Genomic DNA, 26,604 nt, shown 5'->3' with positions numbered 1-26,604 from the left:
CTGACCCTTCCTGCCAGGCCTGGATGCAGTGACCTGGATGCAATGACCCTATCTCTGGGCTCCTAGGGAGGGGTAGGTGTCACCACCAGTGCCAGACCCGGGGGCCCCTACAGAGGAGGTGACCTGTACCCCCCAGGCATGGGTGGGTGGCACCAGGAAGGGACGTGAGGGATGGTGAGGGCAGGGGTGGACAGGGAGAACTGGCCAGGCAGGCTCCTCTATCACCTGCAGGGTTTCTGGAGGCCCTCGGTGGGGTGGCCTTGGCCAGGGAATCCCAAGTCTGCCAGAGGGCCCTGCTGACATGCTCCAAGATCTGAGCTGACCGCTCCCCCTACAGTTCATGGTGGGGGAGTCAGGCCAGAGCCCACTCACTGGGAAGGGGGCTGTCAAGAGGCTGCAGCCCCCACCTCTGGTTCAGGGCCCTGGGAGGGTCCTTCCCACTTCTGTCTCCTAGACGCACTGGGGCCAGCAGGGCTGGGGTGGGGGTAGGGTGACGGAGGGGCCACCATGACCTGGGAGGCCCTGGCTGGGAGGTTGCAGAGTGATGGCTCCAGGGGTCCTCCATCAGTGGTGAGGTCACTTACCTATCTGTGCTCACGTGGACCCAGGCCTCCAGCTCGGGCTGGGTGGGGTGGGGGGTTAGGTGTTCCATGGCCAGATCCCAAGGGGACCTGAGCCAGCCATGAGAGAGACCAGAGGCCTCTGGTGAGGACGGTGAAGGATGATGGCTCTGCAGCTCCTCGGCCCAGGACGGCATCTGCACTCAGGTTCTCCTGCCTCCCACGCTGTGAGAAGTCTTGCCATGTTCAGAGAACTGTGCAACCATCTCCTCCATCTAGTTCCAGAACATTCTCACCACCCCATCAAGACACCCCTCCCTCATTGAGCACTCACTACATATGCCCATCTCCCACCCCAGGTACCTATCCTTGTCTCTGTGGATCTGCCTGTTCTGGATGTTTCATGTAAATGGAATCACACACTAAGTGGTCTTCTGTGTCTGGCTTCTCTCACTGACCATCGTGTCCTCAAGGTTCATCTGCAATGTGGCGAGTGTCAGTGCTTCGCTCCTTTTTAAGGTCGGATCATTTCCCACTGGGCTTCCCTGCTGTCTCAGTGGTAAAGAATCTGCCTGTAGCATAGGAGACTCAGGTGTGGGTTTTGATCCCTGGGTCTGGAGCATTCCCTGGAGACTGTGGCAACCCACTCCAGTATTCTTGCCTGGAGAATCCCTTGACAGAGGAGCCTGGCGGGCTACTGTCCATGGGGTCGCCAAGAGCCACACGCGACTGAAGCGACTCAGCACCCGCATAATCCACTGTGGATGGAGTGCACAGTGTGTGTGTCGGTCCATCTGTTGATGGACACCTGGGTTGTTTCACAACCACCTTTTGGCTGTTGTGAATCATGCTGCTGTGCCCACATGAACACTTATGTACCAGCGTTTATGTGAACCTGTTTTCATTTACCTTGCGGGAAGACACCTGAGCAGAGCCACTGGGCCAGACGGCAACTCTGGCCAGGACTCGCCCACTGCGGCTGCTCCAGGGCCTCACTTCTCCCCGATCCTCACTTACTAGCCATCCTAGTGGGGATGAGGGGTGCATATTCCTGTTGACTGGTGATGCTATCTTTCTATGAATTTATTACCTGTGTGTGTATCTTCTTGGCCCCTCAGAGTGAGCAGGGACCCTCCTTGCATTTTGGTGGCTCTGTCTGAACTGGCCCAGCCCAGCAGACACACACCGGACCTCAAAGTTCAAGGTAGAACTTTTCCCACTGGACTGGATGCTGTGCCTCCTGAAGCCAGAAGGTCCCGTGGCACAGCCAGGAGGAGCATGGAGCATGGATGGGCTTCTGGCTTTGTCCTCTGCTCCCGGCCATGGCCCCCGACCCACAGAGAGGCGGACACCATGGTAGCTTCACCTTGACTTTTTTATTTGCGTTTTTAAAAAACAATTAAATTAGAATACAAATATTAGAAAACAGCGGCCCTCAGCTGCCGGTGCAGACGGAGGGGGGGCCGAACTGCGCAACCGAGTTTATACAGCAAAACTGAATTTGCCCTCGACCAGATTTACGTCCCTTTCTTCTCTAGACCTGAAATGATATTGCTTCCTGACTAGGAGAGTTCTGTTCATACAAAGAAAAATTATTCTGGGGTCTGAGGGTGAGGGGTGCAGGGAAGAATAAAAGCAAAAAAGAACTGCGGGCACAGGCGGTCTTGGAGAACCAGGTGCGGCCTCCAGGGGACAAGGGTGTTGGGTGGGGGGCTGGGCACCCAGTGGAGGCGTCTGGGGCCGCTGTGGGAGCCCCCATGGTCGCTGGACCACCCCCCAAGGCTGGGAGCCACTGGGGCGCGGGTGGGGCCGGGCGGGGAGCGGACGCCCAGTCCTGTTGGAAGACCAGAGTGAGGCTCCCGGGGGAGGGGGGAGCCGGGCAGGCCTTGTACCCGTCGGAAAACCCAAGAGCAAGAAGAGGGGGGAGGAACCACCCCAAATGGAGAGGCCAGGCAGGTCCGTGCCACCCCTCAAAGTGGCAGCCCCCACCCCACCGAGGAGGCGGCGTCCGTGGACACCTGCGCTGTTCCCTAGGGAAGTTAACCTGAATTGGAGTTACCGAGGTAGCTGGCTAGAAAACTGAGACCCACCCCCCCACCACGCCACACGGTGCCGCGCCCTGGGGCCCCCGCCTGCTGCCAGGGGGGTGGGGGTGGGGGGCCCTGGCCACATGCCGAGTCTTCAAAATACCAAGTTATTGCACTTTCAAAAAATACAACACATCTGTGGCTAAACCCTCCCTGGCCCCCCACGTCCCCCCATTGCCCACCCCTGCCCCCCCAAGGCCCCACCCCAACCCCCACCCACTCCATGGCTTCTTGGCTAAGAGGCTCCCTGCTCTGGGCTCTCGGGAGAGCACGTTAGCAGGGAGAGAGAAAGCAAAGGAACAGATGAATGTCAAGAGTTGTGGCCACCGCTGCCACCACTGCCAGGGAGAGGGCCACTTGGCTGCCGGTCCTCCCTGAACTCCCATCACCCGGTCCCTCGCACCAGCTGGAATGGTCGTCGGGGGTCAAGGCGTCCTGGGCCTCCCCCCAACCCTCCCCAGGGTCGGCTCCGACTTTGGGCTCCGACACCGGCCGGGGAAGCGGCTGTGTGGGTGGCTTGCCTTGTTTTTCAGTTTGCTTTTTGTTTTTTCTTTTTTTATACTTTTTTTTTTGTCATTTTCCTTTTTTTTAATCCTCTGATGGGAGAGTCCAGAGGTACAGGTGCCAGGAGCCAGGGAAAGGGGTGGAAAAAACAAAATGAACAACAATGAAAAGAAAAGAAAAAATTCACTCCTCCCTCTGTGCCCAAGGCCCGCCTGTGCCCCTCCAAGTGGTGAGCACCAGGAAAGTCGAGTGTCCGGCTGGCGCAGCGGCGGCCAGCAGTCAGCAGGCCGACACCAGACCCTTTTGGAAGGGGCAGCGGCGCTTTGGCCGGGGGCCCTCCTCGTCCTCGTCCTCCTCATCCTCCTCTTCTTCCTCTTCCTCCTCCGAGGACGACGAGCTGTCCAGCGTTAGGTCCACCACGTCAGCTCCCGGCTTCCCGTTCTCCACGCTGCCCACTGGGCCGCCTCCGCTGCCTGCACCCCCAAGCATGCTGCCACCCCCACCGTTGACGCTGGGGGTAGAGAGGAGCCCATTGGCGTCCGAGGTGCCTGCAGGGGAGAGGGGACAGATGCTCTGGAGGGCTGCCAACCTGCAGAGCAGGGGAATCGAGGCCGGAGGGTGGCAGGGGCAGCCTGGCCGTGTGGCCCACTTGGGAGGACAGGGCGAGGGGCCTGATGCCCCCAGGCCCCTTGCATTCTGGATGGGGCTGGCACTTGGACCGCCTCTGACCGCCTTGGATGCCCCTCTCTAGAGGGACTGACTCCACCGGGACAGTCGTGTTTCAGATAAACAGGCGGCGGGGCGGGAGACAAGCCCCAGGAAGAGGTGGGTGGCCTCACCGAGCACGAGGATGGGGCACTGGGGGCTGCAGCTGCGCTCCTTCTCGGCGCGAATTGGGCACCACGAGCCGTCCACCAGGTACTCAATCTCATCTGCGTCCTCGCACTCGCTGAGGATCTTGGAGAGGAGCCTAGGGGTAGAAACAGGGGTGCTGACTCCAGGGTTGCACTGTGCTCCCCAGGAGCCACCTCCTTCTCCAGAACAGTGCTTCAGGGCATGATGCTAAAGAGAAGCCGGAGGCTCTGGTGTGTGCCTTGCTCCTGGCCTGGGCACCTGGCCCCTCCCGAGACCCTTGTAGCTGCTGCAGAGGGTGGGCCCTGGGCCCACCTCACCCTGCAGGCAGGGAGATCCAGGCCAGAAAGCAGCAGGGCTAAGGACCCAGCACTGGCTGCACCTGGTGGCCTGAGGTTCTGCAAGGGCCACACATAGTGAGCCCTCCAGTCACCCCCCCCAACCCCCCCGCCCGCCTGACTCCCATGGCAAGATGACTGGCGGAGCTGCTCTGGAGCATGAGGCCTGGGGAAGCCACAGGAGGGGCCCCTACCTGGCCCCCACCCTCCCATCCTAACACTGCGCTGCCTGCGTTTACAGATGAGGAACCTGGGGCTCAGAAAGGAGGCACACGGGGCTCAAAGGCCCTGAGAGGCTCTGGGCTCACCGGGGAGCAGGAGGGGCCCAGGTCACTTGCAGCCAGCAGCACCCACCAAGGGCGCCTGCGGGAAGCACCCCCAGGTGCTGCTCCTAATGGACTGCCAGCAAGTCTTACTTTATAGCTGGAGATGCAGAGGCCAGGGGGTAGGGTGGGGGAGTGAGTTCCCCTAGGTATGAGGCCATGTGACGGCAGGCCTGAATTCTGGTCCTGCCACAGCTGCTCCTGGGCCTCAGTCTCCCCGCCTGCATGGAGAGGCGGGCCCAGCACCCACCCTTTTACAGCAGCTACAAGGGTCTGGGGAGGGGCCGGGAGCAGGGCACACCCACCAGAGCCCTCAGTGTGTGTTCAACATCCATACTGCACCTGCCTAGAGGCGGCTTTGATCCCCTCTGTCACGATCACACAGGAGGGAGGCCTTGTCCAGGACACCCTCTGTGGCTGAAGGGGCCCCTCCAAACCCCATCACTCCCTGGTCACCACAGTATGAGCACAGCTCTGGCTGCCATGCGTGTCACACCTAGAAAACTCCTACTCACCCTCCAAAGCCCTACTCTATGCTCCTCTTCTCCTTTAAGCAGAGCATAAGTAACAGTGTCTGTGTCTGGCTCAGTCCTCCCATCCCACATGCCCACAGGGGAGTTCCTTGAAGGATCGAGTCATTTGGGGGCCCCCTAAATCACCCAGCTAAGGGCCAGAAACAAAACAGAAGAGCCTTGAGGAAGAACTGTATGACTCAAGGATCCTTCCTTCAAGAAGCCTCCCTGGCTACACTCAGGCCCTGCAGGCTGATGGAACTGCAATCTGTGTGGGACACCATCACACTACCCAGCCCTAGGCCTGTTTGTCCCTAGAGCTGTCAGAGTTACCAGCACTTGGGCCCAAGTGACCTGCTCCAGGCCTGTGGGGGGAGGCGGGCCCAGGCTGCACAGCTGCCAGGCTGGGAACAGAGCTGCCATTCAGGCCCAGCCTGGTGCCCGGCCCCGGGGGCCTCATCACCCCACCCCAGGCTGGACACTGTGGGAGTGGCAGCTTGGTCCCTGCTGGGAGGGGACCCAGGCTCATAGTTGGCCTGCCTGGACTTGCTTCTTCAAGTCCTTGCCTGGCCCCCTGGGAGCTGGGGGCCTGGGCTGTGGGACGCCCCTCCTGAGACTCAGTCTCCTCATCTGTAAGGTGGGGATGATCAAAGCCCATCTCCCTGAGCATTTGAGAGGGAGGGCTCCCAAGACATCTAACGCAGTGAGTTGACTGAGACAAGAGTCTGACGGTGAGGACCAGCAACATGCGGCCACTGCAGGTCAGGGCTACCCCATTCCTCACAGCATTGGCCCCAGCTGCACCTCGACCATCGGGTGTGGGTGGGACGGTCATGCAGTCAGCTGTCCAGAGCTTCCCCATGGCCCCTCCTCCCTGGGCCACCCAGTCCCTACCCCCACCAGCCCCAGCTCTGGGGTCAGAAGTGGGTGTGGCCAGTGCCTGGCAGGAGCCTGGCAGTCAGGTGCTGGGCTTCTGGAAACTTAAGCCCAGAGTGAAGTTTCCCTTTGGGGAGAATGGCCTCGTTCCCCATGTTCCCCTCAGTGTGGGGAGGGCCTGCTGGCTAGGCTCAGGGGACAGTCTGACCGCACACTGCTGCCCCCTAGGAAAGGGACAACAGAAGTGGGCAGAGTGCTGGGGAGACGTGTGTCCGCCTCCTTCTTCCACATGAAAGATGCGACTAAGCCTCTGTTGAGCACCGCTGGAGAAGCTGCTCCCCAAGCTGTGCAGGTTCCCGGGGGAAGAAACAGGCTCAGAAAATGCAAGGTCACAGGGGAGCAACAGCAGACCTTGCGGGTCTGGAGCCCCTCTTCTGAACCCAAAGCTACACTATCGCCAAGCAGACAGCAAAGACCCTGACAGATCCTCCAGGGCTGACATTGGCCTCTCTTCCTAGCCCAGGGCCATCGGAGCTGCCACGGGACGCGAGGCACCGGGAGGGACCACGAAGGCCTCAGGGGCCACAGGGCACCGCTCCTCTTTCCAAAGGCCCAGGGAGGCAAGGGGTCCCCATGCCCCTGGGACTCACCCGTCGATGATAAGCTGGTCATAAGGGGCCGGCTTGTCACACACCGGGCACATCCAGGTGGGCTTCTTCTCGTTCATCTGGAGGTAGAAGACTGCATCGAAGCACTGCAGGTGCGCGCAGGTCTCCGCGCGGCAGGGCACCGACAGCCGCATCTTCACCAGCTGTGGGGGCAGAGGGATGGGTGTGAGCAGCTGCCCAGCCAGTGCCACCCATCACTGGCTGCCCCTATGACCTCATGCGCTGACTCACCGGGCAGATGAGGGAGACCCGCACGCCCGTGGTGGCGATCTCACTGTCAGGGTCCAGCCGCAGCTTCTCTTTGACTGTGGGAAGGGGTGACCGATGTCAGTGGGGAGGAACAGGGGTGCCTGCAGGCCCAAGGCTGAACAGCAGGTTCCCTCAGCGCGCAGAGATGCTCGGAAGGGCAGCAGCTAACAGCTCAGTGCCCCACTTCAGAAGGTCCACATGGCAAGTCCATCACACCTACCTCCCCCAGTGATGGGACGCATGTCTGAGCTCCAGGGCCCAGGACTATGAGGAGCAGCTATTGTTAAAGAGCCCTGGGCAGTGGCCGCTCATTTCTGACAACAATCTGAGTGCACACAAGGGGACCCCCTGACAAGCCTACCCTTTCTGGAAAGACCCAGATGAGCTGACAAAGGTCACCTGCCGTGACTGTTCCTTCTGATAAAAATTAAGGCCTCCAAGAGTTGGGAAGCCCCAAGGCCAGGAGCACCCTCTAGGGGCCCTCTGGGGGCTCACAGGAGCGAGCCCATGAGATAGCTCCCTTGCACCACTCAAGCCTGCTTCTCTCACAAATCAGAAGACAATGGGTGCCAACCACAAAGCTACCTAACTATGAGTACATGAGGTGTAGAGGGAAAAAAGCCTGGAAGGAAATGGCGCACTGCAGCCCTGGGGATGGGCCTGCAGGGGGCGCAGGGAGCTGGAGGACTGGGTCTAGGTCCGCACAGTGGAGGGCACTCTGCTCTTCCCTCCTCTGCACATGGACTGCGCCCCCGCCTCCTCCTCCCACATGGGGCTGAGGGCGGCCGGCCAGTTTGTCCCCAACCCTGGAGGGCCCTGCTGTTCTCAGCCACCCTGTGGCCCCTCTCTCTGGCTGAGAAGTACTAACGAAGGATAGACCCCGAGGCCCTGGCCCCTCAAAACGACCCAGAGCAGCTGAGAATGGATCCAGCACACACCACGCTTCACGGCAAGGCCCTGGTCCTCCTCCACATGACAGAGGGAGGGCGCGTGCAGCAGGAGGGGTTCCGGTGAGATACACAACAGGACTTCCACGCTGCGAGCAGAGAGGAAGCCTGGCTGCCTGAGTAGGTGGTCAGCTGTCCCACACACCGCAACGCCACACTGCTGTTCCTCCTGGCCGTTCAGTGAGGAGTCAACCTGGGGCCTATGCCCCCTGGGGCCCACAGTGCCTGGATGACCCTGTCCAGCCCCACGCCAAGCCCAATGTGGGGAGCCCAACTCTTCTGGTCAAGTTGGCCATTGCCCCCACAGGGAAACAGAGAGGTGGGGGTAGGGTTGAAGAAAGGGCCCTTTGAAGAAAATGAGGGGGGCAGGCTGAGGCCCTGGGGTCACAGAGCCCTAACTCTGCCACGCTGGCCTCAGTGTCTCCACTGGTCAGACTGGGACATGGCCAGGCCCTGCTGCTCAGATCTGCATGAGGATGGAGTCGGAAGCCAGCCCACCAGGGCCTCCAGGTGACCAGGGAGGGAATTCCCAAGCCACTGCCATACAGGGCAGCCCCAGAGTAGGATGCAGGAAGGTTCTATCTGCCCATCTAAGCTATCATTTTGGGCTTTTAATGCTCTATGTATCCCTACTCCCTTTAACTGGTTTAGAAAAAAAAAACAACTGAATGGTCTCAGCATTCCTGTTCAGACCCTCATCTTCAGCCCCTGAGCGCTGACCCTGTGCACCCTGTCTCTGCACATCAGCCCAGAAGCACCTGCCTGGACCACTGATCACAAGGGTCCTCCCCTCCCCCACAAGCCCTCCAAGGCCCCTTGCCCCATGGACCTCGGTGGCCCTCACCCTGCCTCTCTGTGCCCACTCACTGAGCTCTGGCCTGTCCCTCCTCAGAGCCTCTGCACTGATGGTTCCTGGTCTGGCTCCCCACTTCCTTCTGCACTCTCTAGAGACCTCCCAGAGAGCCCCAACCCCAGGGTGACAGCTGGACCCTGGGAAGTCCAGGTTCCTCCATGGAGGGCCTGCCCACAGCAACAAGCCCCAGCAGATTTGGGGGTCAGCACCAGGGACCAAGGGGAGCCCCACCCAGCAGTGCCAAAAGCCCCAGGGCTCACCCAGCGCCTTGCACAGCTCCGGGTGCTTGACCCCGATGGTCTTCAACCTCTGCAGCAGCTCTGAGGAGGTCAGCTGCCGCACCAAGTACAAGGCCACGGAATAACTCTGGGGGTGGCGGGGCGGGAAAGGGCGGTTTAGTCAGGGCCAGGCTGCGGGGGCAGGCTGGGCAGAGGCGCTTGGGCAGAGGCAGGCGGGTCCGGCCACTCACCTTGCCGTAGTTGCCCCAGGTGACAGTGATGCGGTTGGTGGCCGAGGACAGGTACATGAGGTGGGTGAGGTTGATGGGGCGGCACGGCCTCTTGGGCTCCACTCCAGGCTTGTTTGACGGGTAGTAGCCCTGGGAGCAGATGCGCCAGCTGCGACCACCTCTAGGTGCTGTGCCCCCCGCCCCTCGGCACTCGGCCCCACCCCACAGCAGACCCGGCTGCTGGGCATCCACTCACCGGCACCGAGCAGTAGCTGTGGTTGACCTTCACGGCGATGTTGGGTGGGTACTGGTCTTCCTGAGGGCTGCTGGTGTCTGAATAGCAGATTCTGCAAGGACAATGAGGACCATGGGGTCATGAGCACTGTGGGCAGGGGTGGGCCCGCTGGGAGAGGTGGGGAGGGCAGATGGGGGCCTAGGGGGAGACGACATGACCTGTGTCTGGTCTGGCCTGACAGGGGATCTCAGTGCTAGACTGTACAGGTGTGGGGAGGTCCCCAGGGACCCAGTGTCTGGCCTGAGGTGGGGGTGGGGGTGGGCAGCGGCAGCATGCTGGTGCATCCAGGGACAAGGCCAGAGAGCAGAAAGGGAGGATCAGGTCGAGGCGGAGGCAGTCTGAGAGGGTCCTGGAGTGGGGTGAGGCAGGGCTTCAGCCATCCAGGATGGTGGAGGGGAAGGTGGGCAAGGGTCGTGTCCCCACCCACCCCTGTGACCAGGCACACCTGGGCTTACCTTAGGACAACCTGCACGGCCTTGACCCCAGGCTGCAGTTCTCTGTGTGGGGAGCAGAGGAGGGTCAGTGAGAGGGCCTGTGCCCAGCAGCCAGTTTGAGCCTTAGCCAGGGACCAGCCAGGTGGACTAACCCGTGACCTCCCACGGCAACCAAAGGCCTCAGGGCACTGCCTAGAACATTCTCCCCCACCGTCTACTTGTTGGTGACTTGGGCAAATGATCTCTCTCTGGAGAATGGAGGCCAGTGTAGAGGGTAAGAGGGCTAGTGGGTGTGGGCCCTGTGCCTACCGGGCGGCTGCCCTGGTGGTCACTTGTCCCAGCTGGAAACTGAAGGCCTCAAGGGGCAGAGTCAGAGCCTGGGACCAGCCTGCCTCCATTGTCTGCTCACCCAGGGTGGTCCTGTCCCCAGGGGACACAGGTGGTCACCACCGGGGGCTCCTGGTCTTAAGGAGGTAGGGGCAGGATGTTGCCCCATACCCCACAGAGAACGACCCCATCCTGGATGTTGGGAGCAGTGAGGGGGACCTTGTGAAAGGGGGATGACTGGCCCACCTGGGGCCTGTGGGTCAAAGGTGCTGAGAGTGTGTGGTGGGGGCCACCCTTCCTGGTGAAGGCTCCCCGGGCTGCCTGGTGGCGGGCACAGCGCACCTGGAGTTCCGGATCAGCTCCACCTGTCTGGGGGTCAAGGCGAAGATGCAGGGGCTCTCCTGAAGCTTCTCGTTATTCTGTGGAACTGACAACAAAAGTGGGGTCAAGGTCAGGCCTGGGCCCTGGCAAGGGTGCCAACCACCATCATCCCTCTAGGCCTGACCCTGTTCAGACTGGGCCCACCCAGGTGGGATGGAGGCAGGGCCCACTGGGGATAGTGGGGGGTTGGATTCTGCCCCTTCCTAGGGCCATTCATCACAGCCTATGGTCCAGGGAACACTCCCATCCCCCATGTCCCCCACTGAGGGCCTCTTGGGGAGCAGCAGGCTCTACAGCTCCTCTGTTCAAGAGGGCTGAGAACTGGACTTCCCTGGTGGTCCAGTGATTGAGAATCCACCTGCCAATGCAGAGGCCCAGGTTCCATCCCTGGTCAGGGAACTGGATCCCACAGGCTGCAACCTAAGAGTTCACACACTACAACTAAAGTTCCCACTTCACAACTAAGGCCTGGCATAGCCCAATAAATACATAAATAAATGTGTGTGTTTAATGAAATGGGTTTAGGAGGAAAAAAAAAAAAGAAAAGGATTTTAAAGTGAAAGCTGTATGCTTCCTCCACAAGAGGCTAGAAAAAAAAGCACAAACTAAAAGCCAAAGCCATTAGAAGGAAGGAAACTAAAGATAAAGATGAAAGTCGATGAACTAGAAAGCCAACAACAGAGAAAACCAACAAAGCCAAAGTTCTTTGATAAACACTGAGCTAGACTGAACAGTAAGACTGTGAGAATACCAGCTGTCAGGAACGAGAGATGACAGCAGCAGAGACCCTAGGGCCTTTGACCAGGGTGGGCGGGGGAGCAGGACAGGGGGCTGCAACTTCACACCAATAAATCCAATAATGCAGAGGGTACGAACAAACTCTTCCAAACACACAGATTATCAAGACTAGCATCGAAACATACAGAAAGTATGACAAGCTTTTTATCAGTTAAAAAAAAAAAATGAACTCGTGATTCCATCAGATGTTTAAGGAAGAAGTCATATGAACTACATATAAACTCTTCCAGGGAATTCCCTGGTGGCCTAGTGGTTATGATTCCAGGCTTTCATTACTGGGGCCGGGGTTCAATCCCTGGTTGGGGAACTGAGATTCCACAAGCCTCTCAGCACGGTCATAAATAAAACAGACAAACTCTTTCAGAAAGTAAAGGAGGAAGGACACTTCTTGACTCATTTTAATGAGGCCAACATAACCCTGCTTCCAAAACCTGACAGAACTGCATGAAGAAAGAAAAAACATAGTTGAGTATCTGTCATGAATGTGAAATATCTTTAACAAAACACGAGCAAACAGCCAGGCCTCTGGGATATGGCCCAGGAATGCAAGGTTGGTTTAAAAACCTCTACTCAGGGACCTTCCTGGTGGTCCACTGGTTGAGGATCTGCACTTCCACTGCGGGGGGCTCAGGTCGGATCCCTGGTCAGGACACTAAGATCTGGCATGCCACTCAAGGCGTGGCCAGTAAATACACAAACAGATGAAACCTACGAAACTTCTCCTCACAATGGCTAAAAATGACAAGGCCAGCCGTTCCAAGTGTTGCCAAGGATGTGGAGCAACCAGAACTCTCTGCTGAGGTAACAGGGAACATGGCTGTAACATGAACAACCACCCTGGAAAACTGTTAGCCAATGGCTAATAGAATAAAACATACATCTGGCCCTGTGACCAGCAACCCACTGTTAAAGGTATTTCCCAAATAAGCATAAGTCAGTCTACAAAAAGACTTGCGCAAGAATGCCTGGCTAATCTATTGCGAGTAGCTCTGAACTGGAAGCAACCCGACTGACCAGCAATAGGAGAGCACGTGGACAAGCTGTGGTACCTTCATACGATAAAACCTGTAATCCAGTCACCGACATGAACGGACGTGAAGCCATACAGCTGAAACAAAGAAGGCAGATGCAGAGATGGCCATGCTGTGTGTGTTATGTCACCTTCCTGAAGAGGCAAAACTAATCCACAGTGACAGAACTCAGAACGGAGGCGGCCTCTGGGGGCAGTGGGGGGTGGGGGTGGGGCGACTCAGCAGGGATGGAAATGTTCTGTATTTGGTGGCACTGATGTTACTCAGCACATGCCTCTGCTACAACTCAAATGACAAGCTAAGTATCTGTGGATTTCACTGTATGGAAACTGGATTTTAAAGTTAAAAAATTTAAAACTACCCTGAGGAGTGGTGATCATTCTGTGACCAATCAAAACCTGAAGTCACTTTACACCATAAGCTTCTATCAGGTTGCTGCATGTCAATCATTCTTCAACTTAAACATACATCTGAAGAAGCAAGAAAGAAAAAACACCCCTCAAAACCAAAAACAAACCAAAAAATCCTCTACACTGAGAAGCCATCTGACTGCAGACTGGAAGGGATTGAAAAGTTGGATCAAAATTGATGAGGCTGGGACTTCCCTAGCCGTCCAGTGGTTAGGGCTCTGTACTTCCACTGCAGCGGGGCCTGGGTTCAATTCCCGATCCAGGAGCTGGGATCCCACAGGTTGTGTGGCAAGGCCCAAAACACCAACACCACAGACAAGCTGATGAGGCTATGGCTGGCAGGAGTGGCAGCCTCTAGGGAGGGCAAGCTAGCACTGTCCACCAAAATGACTAACACCTCAGAAGCAGCCACTGCAGGCGGTGCGCACACAGGGGGACCAAGGACCGCTGCCAGACGGGAGGCACGGCGGCTTTTAGCAGCAACAGACGGTAAGGACCTAAAGGCCCGCCTGCATGCTGTGGCCCCACATGGAGGAACACTAAGCCCCGTGAACACGGTAGGTCCCATCAGGTGTCTCTCTGTGCTCCGACGAGAGGCCAACCCCCAGGAGAGCTTAAGTGGGAAGAGCAGGGGCAGAGCAGCGTGCAGCTCAGGCTGCCAGGTGCGGAACCAAACCCGAGGAGGGGGTCTGCACCACAGCTGCCCCTGGGAACGGGGTGCCAGAACTGGCTTCGACCACAGCCTTGGCAACAAGCCTTGGGGAGGCAAGGTGTCGGCTCTCTTCCCACGGCAAACCCTTTAGAACACTGGTGGGCAGACTGTCCCAGAAGGAGCTGGAGTATAAATATTATCGGCTTCACGAGCCACACAGTTTATGCCTCCACGTCTCCACTCTGCCCTGTACTGCAAAAGCCTGGAGCACACACCTGGAGTGGCCAGGGGGCGGCAGGGAGCCCACCCCTGCTTCAGAACCTTCTGAATTCCAAAATTTAAAAAGCAAACAGAATTTGAATGTTAAAGCTGCTGGGGCCCAGAAGCCAGACCTTGTGGGGCTGAGGGATCCCACCCCAGCTTCACTGAGCCCAAGCCCCGTCCCCACCCAAGCTTGGGCACCCCTCATATCCGGGACCACCAGGACTGGACAGTTACTGGGGGTGCTCAGTGAGCAGTAAGCTGCCAGCTCCTGTCAGCACGGAGGGCTGGTCCCTCCGGAGTCCCCGCAGGGCCCCTGAGAAGGCTGCCTAACTGGAGGGGCTGGGCTGCACAGGCTACCTGCAGATGCGCCCAGACCTGCCCGAAGAGCCCGGGGCAATTATTTATGGGCGGGGAGGAGCCTCAAAGCACCTGAGTTGGGCCGCGACGCTGAGCTGGGGGTCAAACATACTCCCCCAACCCCACAGAATCTCCTGGGAGGCAAGGGAAGGGCCTGCCCACCAGCCAGCCACAGAGCAGAAATGGAGAGAAAGGTCTCTGGCGGCTGGGTCCTGAGTCCATGCAGCAGGGGCAGGTGGCGCTTTCCAGAGCCGTCAGCCCAGACTGGCTGACTCTTACTCCAGGAAGCCAAGTGGCCAGGGGAGGCCAGTTGCCACCTAGGCTGGGACACAGCACCCGCTGTGAGAGGGCGGGCGTCCCCCAAGCCCAGGCCTCTGCCATCTATCTCCAGGGGCGGCCCCACCCTCCCAACTGTTCAAGGCCAAGATTCCACGACCCTCACCCCCACCTCCAATCTTGGCTCCTCGTGACCAATTCTGTTGGCGCAGTCTTCCAAAGGCGCCCCTTCCCCATCGGGGCTCATCTGATCAACGTGCATACCCCTCCTGGCTCCCCCCAGCTCAGGGGTCAGGGGCAGTGATGGGGGCGGGGCTCTGTCCCCAGCCCTGGTGGCCCTGATTCCACCGCAGCTACCCTGGCTGTCTCCTCCTGCTCGCCACCTGCCAAGAACATCCCGCCTCAGGGCCTCTGCACGCGTGCCATCCCCTCTTCCAGAACACTCCTCCCCCGATGATCTACACAGCTCTGATGTCTTTTAAGTCTGTGCAAATGCCACTGGGAGGAAAGCCTTCCCGAGTGGCTTTATTTAAAAACTGCAATCCTCACCCCACCCCAGCCCACCAACAGCTCCGGCAACCCCCACTTCCCTCCCAGCTTCCTTTTTCTCTAAAACCTCTGTCCTGAGAATTAGCACTATTTCCCCATGTCTTCGGTTCACTGTGGACACTGAACCAAAGTACCTCTGCTGTCACTCATGCCGCACAGTGGGAGGTGGGGGAGGCCCTGCCAGGTGGTGTGGGGCCTGGGAGGAGGTACACACCTTCCCAGCCCCAAACACACCCACAGGCCTCAGAGCCTCTCTGGGACTAAAGGGAGAACCCTGCCCCAGGGTCCACAGCAGGCGGAGCAACTGAACCAGGGAAACCTCCCCTAGGACCCTGACAGAGAGCCAGGCAGCCCTGCAAAGTACCACCAGCAAAGCATATGCAATGGTCTCAGCAGGTACTTGACGTATACTGGGAGGGTGGAGGTAGTGGTGACGGGTAAACCAGCAGCAGGAGCACACGGCACAGAGAGAAGACAGCAGCAGCAGGAACAAGCGCCTGGCTACTTTGCTGTTAACCTGCCTTTTCTCAGATAAACATATATTTTTACAAAAGTTTAAACAGAAAGAGACTTTAAGATGTCAATTGGCTGGGACTTCCCTGGTGGTTCAGTGGCTAAGCTCCCAATGCAGGGAGCCAGAGTTCGATCCCTGGTTGGAGAACTAGATCCCACGTGCTGGAACTGAAGATCCACTGTGCTACATCCCTGGGATTTCCCAGGCCAGAATACTGGAGTAGGCTGCCATTCCCTCCTCCAGGAGATCTTCCCAACCCAGGGTTCAAATCCTGGTCTCCTGCATTGCAAGCAGATTCTTTACTGTCTGAGCCACCAGAGAAGTCCCGAGACTTGGCAGAGCCAAATCAATAAATAAATAGAGAGAGAAACATACACACATAAATATAAAAGAATTCGATTGGCTATGACTGGTCATCGTCCCACTTCCATCTTCGGCTGGCAGGCCCCTGGGCTCCCAAGGCCCCTCCTCCCAGCCAAGGCCTGGCCCCAGTGGTAACAGGATGGCGAGCCCAGTCCCAGAAGAGGTAAAAGAGGTGCCTAGGGCTGGGAGCAGAGCAGGGGGTTCACAATGGAGGGGGGCGGGTGGGCACCCCAGCTCCTCCACCTGGGGTGAGCACCCCTGACTTCCTGCTGGCAGGATTAGCGGAGGAACGAATGCAGAAGCGGGGGCTCACTGTCCTCCCTGCAGCCTGCGGTCGCTTCTCAGCTCCAAGCCTTTGCTCACACTGCCTGCACCCCCGCCGACCCGTGGAGGTGGTGGGGACAAGCCAGCCCCAGGCCTCGGAGGATGAGAGAGTGATGAGGAAGAGAGGGAGGTGAGCTTTAGATCAGGCCGTGCAGGGAGGACCATGTTGGGAACAGCATGTGAAAAGGCCCCAGGGCAGGACCAGGCCAGGAGTGCTGGAGGTGGGGAGCAAGTGAGGGCAAGAAGGGGATCTGCAGACAAGCTGGCAGGTCAGGAGAGTGCTTGGAGTAGAGAAGGAATGGGATCAGCCTGCTGTCTATAAGCTTGTGGGGGGGCAGTTAGCATGTGGAGAAAACAGGAGGGAGGAGGGATGCTGGGCAGGTGAAAACCAGAGCTGTGCACCAAGTTGGGAGGTGAGGGGATCATGGGCAATGGAGGTGAGCCTCCTCCGGCAGGACTGACGCCTGTGGGCAGGAGGCCTTGTGAGGAAAACCTCCACCTCCACCCGAGGAGCCCTTCACAGGCCGTGTTGGGTGCTCCCCAGGGCAACCATGTGCTGCAGAGCTGGCAGAAACCCTCCCACAACCACGGAGAGGGGAGGCCAAAGCAGCCCAGGGGCTCAGGCCACCTGCCCCTGGAGCTGGGACACAGGACACAGGACACCTTGTGACCGTCCAGGCTCCCACAGCATGGAATGGCCAAGAATGCCACGGAGGGCCTGTGGGCGGGGTGGGTCCCACACCAGGCTGTGGGGCAGCAGGCAGGTGACTTTGTCTCTCTGCACCTTAGGGGTAGTTTCTGCCTCAGAACAGAGGTTAAATACAGCCCAGAAAACCTGAGAGGCCCTCAGGACACGCCAGCAGGTCCCCCTCACCCCACAAGCCACCCACATCCAGGCCACTCTCCTGCCTCCGGCCTGCGCCACACCGTGCCCCGGTCACAACAGCCTCTATTCACGAGCTCTCTCACCACTGGGCCTCCGCCTGGATCACATCCACCCACCCACCCGCTCATGTCCAGCTTGACTACTACTTATCCCTCAGGTCTGAGTGAGATTGTGACCTCCTCCAGGAAGTCTTCCTGACAGCTACCTCCCAACCAATGCACAGTACAGGGCTCCTGGTACTGACAACCCCCACTGCTGCTCAGAGCGTTCCTTGCCAGTCAGGGACCCCACTGCCTTGCTTATCAGTTGGGCAATACTAGCCCAAGGGCTTAGACCTTGAATGAGGTACCTACACGGGCTCTACCCAATGGGGCGGGCGCTAGAGTGGCGGCTCTCCACCAGCCAGCCGACCACCTCCTGGGGCACAAGGAGACCTGGGGGGAGCAGCTCGATCAACCAGCCAGGCCGCCTGAGTGGTCCCACCCCACAAGGCACTGCCCACAGGATGCCAGGAGCCCCGAGGGGCAGTGCAGGGCAGGTCGCACCTCCTTCCTTCTGCCAGCGCATCTCATGACAGCACTTCCTCTCGCCCAGGCACCGTGGCCCTGAGGTCTGGCCCTCCCCAGTCAGCCTCTGCTCACTGACAGCCCAAGTGGCCAGGCCTGGGGGGTCCTCAGGTCATCAGGGGGTTAAGACCCAAGCAGCAGCACTGGATGTAAGACTGCATTCCCGGCCCCCTGTAAGCGCCTCTGCCTTGGATGCTTGGCCCTGACGGCTGGGCTCCCAATCCTGAAATGAGGCCCAGAGTCCAGAGTGGTTCAGAGATGGTGCTTCCCCACAGGAGAGCAAGGCAGCCATGGCGCGGGGAGGGCTCAGAGCGGGGAAGCTGGCTGAGCATAGGGCTCCAGGGGGCCCTCCTCAGGATGCTGTGTGACCTTGGGCTAGTCTCCTGACCTTTCTGGAAGCCATCCCCACCCCTGCGGAGTGGATCATCTGCCTCCTAAGGTCCTTCCAGCTCCGGGCCTGTGGCTTCATTATTCCCCTCCCCTCCCCCAACCCGAACATTCCTCTGTGCGTGATTTATGTCTCCTGTCGGCCAGGCGCGGGCTCCATCCCGGAGCCGGCTGGTGGCTGCTCTGGGCAACAGAACCAAGCTGTCTGGGCCTCCTTTCAGGCGGCAGGTCAGAACCCGGGATGCGGGAGAAGGGGAAGCTGGCTTGAGCCTCCTGAGGGGGATCCTGGGCTGTGCCAGCCACAGAAGGCACTGTGGGGAGGCACCCAGAATGGCTGGTCCCAGGCCAGAGGGGGCCAGCTGGCTCAGGGCCGGTGTATGTGCTCATTCAATCACGCCTCCCCCTAGGACCGTGGGCAACCCCTGGGGGTCCTGGAGACTCGGGAGAAGGGTGCATCCTGGGGGAGGGGCAGGGGAATGGGTGGGAGCACAGGCAGGGTGGGGTCGGCCTCTTTGTTCTGAGCATAGCTGAGTGATTCCTGGTGCAGACAGGGGAGCAGACTCTCCCGGAGATCAGGTGACCGGAGTCCCTGGGGGCTCAGGGCAAAGTGATGCATTGTGGGCCGGGAGTGACTGCACATTTGTGTGCAGGAAGGAAGCCCACGGTCCAGGCCAGGGAGGGAGGCTGCCACCCCGAGTTCAAAGTCACCTCCAGTCCTGGCCCTGGCCCCTGCCGAGTGCTGAGCCTGCTGCGCAGCCTCCCGGTAAAAACCCAGCCTCCCTGTTGCAAAGATGGTGATTGAGTCCTTAGGAAAGAGTCTGAACTGTCAGCTCAATCTTTAGAACAGCGAGCCAGCCAGAGCTGAGGCCCCACAGTCTACAGGGATAGTGCTGGGGGTGTTGGGGAATGAGTTCTGACATCAAAAGAGGCCAGGGCGGGGGGAGCAGACAGAGAAACTCAGGGAAGGGCCTTGGGTGCCCAGTGCTGTCACGTCACCCCCATGACAGGTGCGGCTGGGCCAACCTGCCCCCACCTGGGGGCTGGCGAGAAACACCTCCTGATGCCAGACAGAAGGCAGTGGAGGGTACAGCCCTGGGCTGCAGTGCAGGCCTCAGACCCCAGGACCACCATGAGCGGCACCTTCCTTTACCTCTGATCCGATCCCACCCTCCCCAAGTCCAAGGGTGGCAGGGAGAAGGAGAGAGGTAGCCGCCAGTCCTCCCCTCCCCTCCCACTCCCAACTAGGGCAGGACAGAGGGGCCAGCAGGTGGGGGCTGGAGTTAAAGCCTGTGGGCAGAGAGGGGGCCCCTGCCGAGCAAGGCAGGGTGCTGGGTCAGCAGGGTTGGGAGGGACTGAGCCACGTGGCCAGGGGCATGGTGGGCGGGGGCGTGGAGCGGCCATGACCTCTGGCACTGCGTGCTGGGAATGACTCATGACCAGGGCCCACCATGTTGGGCTTCAGGACACACAGCACCAGGTTAGGCTGGGGTACCTGGAGGCCCCAAGCAAAGGGTGCTAGCAGGGAGCCTCTACAAGCATGGCGGGCTCTGTCTGCATCCCCCACCCTGCAGGTGCTTAGAGATATGCTGTGACTGAGTGCGTGGGTGAGGGGGAAGAAGAGGGTGTGGGTGAATAGGAACACTCAGGGACGTGGGAAAACTGGAGGGACCACAAGCACCCCACTGCATTCTACTCGCTCTCTGGAGCCTTGGAGGCCCAGGAAGCTGTGGCTCAGAGGGTAGGAGGCTCAGGGCAGCTTCTGAGGCTGAGTCCAGGCTGACACCCACTCCCAGCCCAGTCATCTGGCTGCATGGAAGCGGTGGGGGCCTATTCACATACCACCCTACAGGCCTGACACACAGCGGGTCCTCAGACAACACAAGGGATAGAGAAAAGGAGAACAAGGTTCTGCGACATCATCTCTTCCACCCGTGGCTGCCCCCGCCTCTTGTAGACACACCTACCCACACCCTGATGGCTCGCCTGTGTGGACAGGCCTGATCCTGCTGACCAGGGTCACTCCTACAGGCTGCCTACTAGGAAACAGCCTTCTTCTAGGGGGGCGGGGATGGTGGGGCAATCAGGTTGAACCTCAGATCAAACCCCCAGCTTCTTTGCCACCAGGACTAAGAGCAGAGCAGCCACCCCTCCAGGTAGCCCTCAGTGATCCCTGCCTCCCAGTGGTCCAGCCTGGTGAAAGCCCTGCCCACAGTGCAGCAGAATTGGTCCCTGTGACCAGTGGGATACGGCGGAAGCGAAAACATGCTACTTCCAAGCTGAGGTTGCAGCGGAGCCCTTGGCTTCCAGTGGGGTCACAAGCTCACACACGTGACCACGTTCACTTTCTCTCTCCCTTTCTGCAGCCCCCTCCCGCTGCCCCATCACAGTCAGGGGGAAAACAAGCCACCACTCCACACCATGCTGGGAGAACACTCAATCAGCCCACAGAGGCCCATGTGGCAAGAGCTGGTGTCTCTAGCCAACAGCTGGTGTCTCGGTCCCATGAATAAGCATGCCACCCCTACCCTAGTCGAGCCTTCAGATTAGGCAGCCCCTGGCAACAGCTGGACCATGACCTCCTGAGCAACTCCAAGCGAAAACAACCCAGCTAGGCCACTCCCAAGCTGTGACCTTCGGAAACTGAAGTGTCGGCTACTCCAAGCTGTTGGAATCTAGGGTACCTTGTTACACAGCTATACCTCACTAATTCAAGGACCCAAGAGTGGGTCCCTGTGTCTTCTGGGAGGGGCAAGCCCCCTGCACGCAGCCCCTTAGCTCTTGATGCCCCCCCAGAAAATGCTCCTGATTGGCCACTTGGTGGGCCTTGGATGCCGGGAGAACCTGGGAGGCGGGGCCACCCTGGGGGGGACAGGGACTCACCCAGCTCAGTGGGCTTCAGCAACTCATCCAACATGTTGAAGAAGGGCAGCTTCACCAGGCGCACTTCTGGCTTGAGGGTCTTGGCAGGCAACCGTCCGAGTCCATTTAAGTACTTCCCGTAGAGCACGGGGTAGTCAATGTTGGGGCCTGTGAGGGGAGTCCTAGGTACCGAGCTGGCCCGCTCATAGGTGGAGTGCATCGTCAGGGGGTCCAGGGGCCGGTGGGGTTGGGGTACAGGCTCTGAGCTCTTCTTGGCGTAGCGTGTCTCATAGAGCTCCTTGATTTTCTTGAACAGCTCGGGGCTACAGTCAAACTGGACCAGCTGGAGGGCCCGCGTGACAAGTTCATGTTTAAGTCCACTCTTACTCCGGCCGACAAAACCCAGGAGCATCTGAAGGTCGGAGACTCGGAAACTCATCACCATGTTCTGGGGAAGAGCAACCACAGACACACACGCTCAGATGGAGATGCTGCCAGGGCAAGGGGCCACCCGGGCCAACTAGGAGGGTGGCAGGGAAGACCAAGCCCCCCAGCCTGGGCTCAGTCCCACCTCCATGCCTGTGCTCACCCTCCCTTGTGAGGCCCCGTCCCAGCTCAGCCCTGCTCCCCTCCTCCAGCCTTTCTCAGCATCACCAACGCAGCAAAATCTTCTCTGACTGCCCCCCACCCCCACCCCGCCACCACACCACGAATGCTTCTGTTTTAGGTTCTCTTTTCCCATCTTCAAGCCTGAAAGCAGTCCCAGGGCAGGAGCTGGGAATCTTGCTTCCTGGTCAAGTCTCAGCCATTCCTTAGCTGGGAATACCGATGGCCTCTCTTCGTCAGGGAGGATGGCAGGTCTACCCCATTAGCATGTGGAAAGGGCCAGAGAAGATGCACAGAAGCAGGATGAGTACTCAACCAACGTTGGCAACATCAGCCACAAACAAATCTTTCCTTTGGTCCAGAGGACAGTAGCCACCACTTGCTCAGTACAACTCATCTGCCGGGGACTGAGCTGGGTAAGTGATTACGTACTTAATTCTGGTCCTTCAAATACCCCTGCCAGGCTAGGCTGAGCTCCAGTTACAGAAAAGATCCAAACCTGACTCTCAACCAGGGTAGCTCCTCCCTACCAGGCTGCCCCTGCACCGGGTTATTTCAGCTGACCACTGCTGAGGCCATCAAAGAATCTGCAGGTCACCCCGGCAGACGTCCTCCCCTCGGTACTGTAGGCCTCGGGACTGGATCGTTCTCTGGGGTGTGGCTGTCCTAGGCATGGTGGGGTATGGAGCAGCATCCCCGGCCCCACCCACTTGATGCCAGGAGTCCCCCCAAATCCCAGTCATGACCACCACAAACGTCCCACAGACATCAGCAAGTGACCCCTAGGGGCAAGATCCCCCCTCAAAAGAGAAGCACAGGGACCCAGGGGAGCCTGGGTCCCTGTCAGCCTCAAAATAGTGAGGGGGGCCCAGTCCTGCCTGCAAAGCCTTGAAGGGGGAGCCTTTTGCTGCTGCAGGATCTTCTTCCTCCTCCCATGCTGCAGAGGGGGCATGCAAACCCATGCCAAGCTCGCTGGCCTTTGCACTCATTAATCTCACCGAGATTGGCGCCCACTATACAGGTGAGAAAACTGAGGCTCCAAGAGGGAAGCAGCTGGTGCCAGGCCTCTCCATGTGTCCACAGCAGAGTTGGCGGTATCTGGACTCCTGAGGCTGTCTACCTCCAGCTCCGAGAAGCCCCTCACTCCCCAGCATGCCCCCTGGGTGGGGGACCCAGTGGTCTGCAGGCCCCCACAGAGTCAGAAAACTCTGCAAACAAAGAGGCTTTGCCTCCCTCAGCCTGACTTTCTACCTTGAACAGAGGAGAAAGGCTTGCAGACAAGATGTTTCTTCTGGAAGAGGCCCAAGGCACTCAAGGGGAGAAGCGAAGTCATGTGGAAGAGCTGACCACCAGCCATTGAGCCTGAAGCAGGTGGGCCTGGCCTTTAAGAGTCTGACCACAACAGGGCACCCCGCCCTAGGAAGCCCCTGCCCCCACCTGCCCCTTCCACCAGGTTGGGGACATCCGGAAGCCGCCTGTGCACACGCAGCCTGGGGCACACCTCTTGAGCTGCCATATGTTCAGGACTCGGATTTCTCAGCAGCTGCCACTACCCAGGAGCCTGCCCTTGACACTGGGCGGAGGTGGGGGGAGCGGAATGAGCGGGGCGCAAACATTCAGGAAGAAGCCCCAAGCACTACACAGATCACTTCCTGCCTGGCTTTATCTTGACCCGCCTGCCCCTCAGATCTGTGTTTATAAACAGCGCCAGGCCCGCAACAGCTTCCAGAGCCTCAGTTCTGGGCCCCTCAGGAGCCGCATGGAGAAACAGTGGCCTGGATACAACAGCCACACTCAACTGAACAGGGGCTCCTCACTGCAGGAACTCAGAACTCAGCGCATATGGCTACACACCCTCTAGGGGAGTGCCCAGTCCAACCCTTCCCCGCAACCCCTCTCAGGGGCCTCAGGTGAAGAGTCTCAGATTTCCAAGTGTATGAATAAGTCCCCCTTGCTCTCCTCTCAGATCAGCCCATTTTGCATCCCAAAAGATAAGTCTCTGGTTATCACTATGAAAGGTTTAAGAAAGTGTCTCAAAGAGGGGGTTATTTCAATGACATGTAAAGCACTCCATGGGGACAGCAAGGTGCTGAAGAAGCAGGAAGGTTCCAGAGGATCAGAGAAGGCTGGGTGGCAGTCCTGAGACCCCCTAGGACAGAGGCTCATGGTTTAGAGAACTTGATAAAGGATCAATCTGATCTAATTGGGGAGGGGGCCCCAGTCATGGAAGGGCCAAGTAGAGTTCATCAGATCATATTTCAAGGCCCTAGATGGTATAATAGTTCAGACCCTACTCTCTGGCTGGAGTGGCAGGCCTGCATCTAGAGCCACAGGCCCACAGTGCCCTGAGGAAGTTAAATTTCAGGGCTCCAGGGGACTTCAGGCCACAGGATGCCACCTTGGGCTGGCAGGGTTCGGACCCCTGTATCTCTAGGGCAACTCTCAATTTCTCAAAACAGAGCGGTGGCCGCGTGTGTGATGCAGGTATAGGTGGAGGGCACTCAAGGGTGAAGGGAGAGTAATACTGGATAATCACAGAACCATGAGGGCTGTATTTCAGATCCCCGTGGGAAGCGAAGGGAGACGGAGGGAGAGGGAGGAGCGAGAGAAAGAAAACATTTACAGGTCAGGACCCCTGGGAGGAGAGATCAGCCGGGGAGGGGGCGGGGCCTGTCTTGCTAGGTCCCTTCCCCACCTCCGAAAGATGAGTGGCCTTGAGTAAACTTCTCAGGCAAGAACCTAGCCTAGTCAGGGGCAAGGTTTCTGGAGCCTCACCTCACAGGGGCATCTGACAGTAGATACTTCCCTGGGAGAGGGATGCTCCCAGCTTAGTCCCAAGACGGTTAAAAGGGGCCTCAAGCTAGAAGGAGTAACATCCTTGGGATGTAGAATGTGGACCCCAGACAGCAATACGGGGGAGACAGACTAGGAACCATTTTAAAGAACCTTGCGATCAACTGGGGACACTCCAAGGATCAACGTAAGAGACCCGCAGAAAGAGCAGGGCCTCAGACGCCAGAGCTGGGCTGTCTAAACAGATCTAAAGAGGGGCTGTGTGGGGAGTGTGGTCTGAGCAGTAGACTCGTGATGGCGTGAGTATAAGGGAAGCAGCTGGGGTTGGAAACGGGGTCTGATCCTGCGAGTGTGGAGTCTAGGGCTCCCAGGAGCAGAGTTCACAGCTGCACAAATGCTGTCGGGAGGAGAAAGAGTGAGAAGGAACGCAAAACCCAGGACCTGTGACTGAGAGAAAAGAGTTAGGAAGGAGCTGACACCAGGACCAAGGCTCCATCACACCGGGAAGTCAAGCTCAGGAAGGCAAGCTCAGTTAACACCGCGCTCACTCCGGGGTGAGAAGGGTGTCAGGAGGGGGCGGGGCTCTGGGACGAGAGCGGGAGCTGAATAAGGGCTCTAAACCCCAGCCTGGGGTACAGACCCTCAAGAGACACCCTGTGTTTGGGGGCGGTTCAGGATCCCCAGCTCATCACCCGTGGCAGAAAAGTCAGAGGACCCTTCCGAGCAGAGAGCCGCCAAGCGCAGCCTGATCAGCTGGGCGAGGAGACTTGAGACCCAGATGCCAGCCCACTATACCATGGGAAGCGGTGAGAGGCAGACACTCCCCCAAGCCAAAGAGCGCCGACCTCGAGGAAGGGACGAGCAGCCCAACCCGTCACGCTGTCCGGGGGGAATGTGCCTCAAGCTGGAGGCGCGGCCCTGTGCCTGCGTTCAGCGCGATCTGGACCCTAGTCGCTCGGGTTGGAGAGGGGAGGACCCAACCTCACGCCTGCGGGGGCCGAACCCCCTGCTCGGAGACTGGGGTGAGGTTTTGGGGGCCCCGCCCCCGGCCTCCCGCGCCCCGCCCGCAACCGGAGCCCCCAGGCCAGGGACGGGCGAGGGGGCAGGACGCCGAGCCGCAGGCGGGCCGCGCCGTGGGGCCCCGAGCGGAAGGCACAGACCTCGGGCTGCCGCCCGACCCCCATCCCCCGCCCGCCCTGGCCGGCGCCGCCGCCGCTCACTCACTTTGGCCTCCACCAGTTCCGCCGCCATCTTGGCCACCAGCGTCCCCCGCGCCGGGAGCCCCCAGCCGTCGCGTCACGTGATCGCCTTCCATTCGCGGGCGGGGCCCGCGCCGCGGCCAATTATCACCCTCGCGCCCTCCTCCCCTCTGGCGCGCGCGACCGCGCACTGCGCAAGCGCGCGCGGCACCGCCCGGGCCTCCGGCCAATCAGGGCTGCCCGACTACGCACCCACCCTCCCCGTTTCACTCACTGTGACCACGCCCACCCCTGGCCGTGTCTGGTTTCTTAAAGGGGTACAAGGCCGGCACAGGTTGGGGCGGGTACTGGATCCTATCTGACGAGAGAGTAGACAGTTGAGGCGACAACAATGCAGCCAGGTGTCGTGGTCTCCTGCGCGAGGCAGCCTCCAGGTGCGTGACCGGACGCCTAGCTGCCTGGAGGGAGAAAATGGTTGGCCCGCGCAGCGGCCGCCACTGCGTGCAGTGAGGCGCCGTGGAGCGCAGCGCGGTTCATTCTCAGCGGGCCGGGAGCCCCACGCGCTGTACATCCGGGTCCTGGGGTGGCTGAGAGGGCGAGGGCGCCACACCCCCTTGGTGCGCCGCCGGGGGAGAAATGCTGTACCCCCTACCCAATTCCCGCGGTGCAGGTGACCACCCTCCCGCCCACTTCCGCCTCTCCACCCACGGTAAACCTTTGGAATTTGCGCTAATCGGAAATTTACCAGCTTTAGAGCTCTCCGTGGCTCCCCAGTGTCGGTGAGCTGCTAAGCCCAAACTTTCTTGTGTCAAAGAAAGCAAGAAGATAAAAACGTATTTCGGGGCCCATCCCTTGAGAAAATGAAGCGCGCCAAATGACTCAGTTATCAAGTTACTAATTTTTATATAAAAATGCAGAAATAGCCATGATGAAGAAAATAATAAAATTTAAGAGGGTATCAGTTCAGCCCTCAGTCGTGTCTGACTGCGACCCCATGAATCGCAGCACGCCAGGCCTCCCTGTCCATCACCAACTCTCTGTCGTCCCCTTTTCCTCCTGCCCCCAATCCCTCCCAGCATCAGGGTCTTTTCCAATGAGTCAACTCTTAGCATGAGG

The 26,604-nt window shown here is 59.1% G+C and overlaps 1 protein-coding gene across 1 annotated transcript; it reads right to left on the bottom strand.

Annotated features, from left to right (window-relative positions):
• On the bottom strand, positions 1,918 to 26,030 carry PIAS4 (protein inhibitor of activated STAT 4). The gene is made up of 11 exons (XM_018050851.1): positions 25,514 to 26,030; positions 20,912 to 21,338; positions 10,616 to 10,700; positions 9,968 to 10,009; positions 9,474 to 9,564; positions 9,239 to 9,367; positions 9,030 to 9,135; positions 6,952 to 7,025; positions 6,703 to 6,863; positions 3,991 to 4,121; positions 1,918 to 3,699 (listed from the first exon to the last, which is right to left on the bottom strand). Exons 1-11 carry the CDS (start codon positions 25,538 to 25,540, stop codon positions 3,431 to 3,433), a joined length of 1,542 nt encoding a protein of 513 aa, XP_017906340.1. The 5' UTR covers positions 25,541 to 26,030; the 3' UTR covers positions 1,918 to 3,430.

Source organism: Capra hircus, chromosome 7 (assembly GCF_001704415.2).
Source record: "Capra hircus breed San Clemente chromosome 7, ASM170441v1, whole genome shotgun sequence".
Lineage (NCBI taxonomy): Eukaryota > Metazoa > Chordata > Mammalia > Artiodactyla > Bovidae > Capra > Capra hircus.
This window is presented reverse-complemented; position numbering and strand designations above follow the sequence as displayed.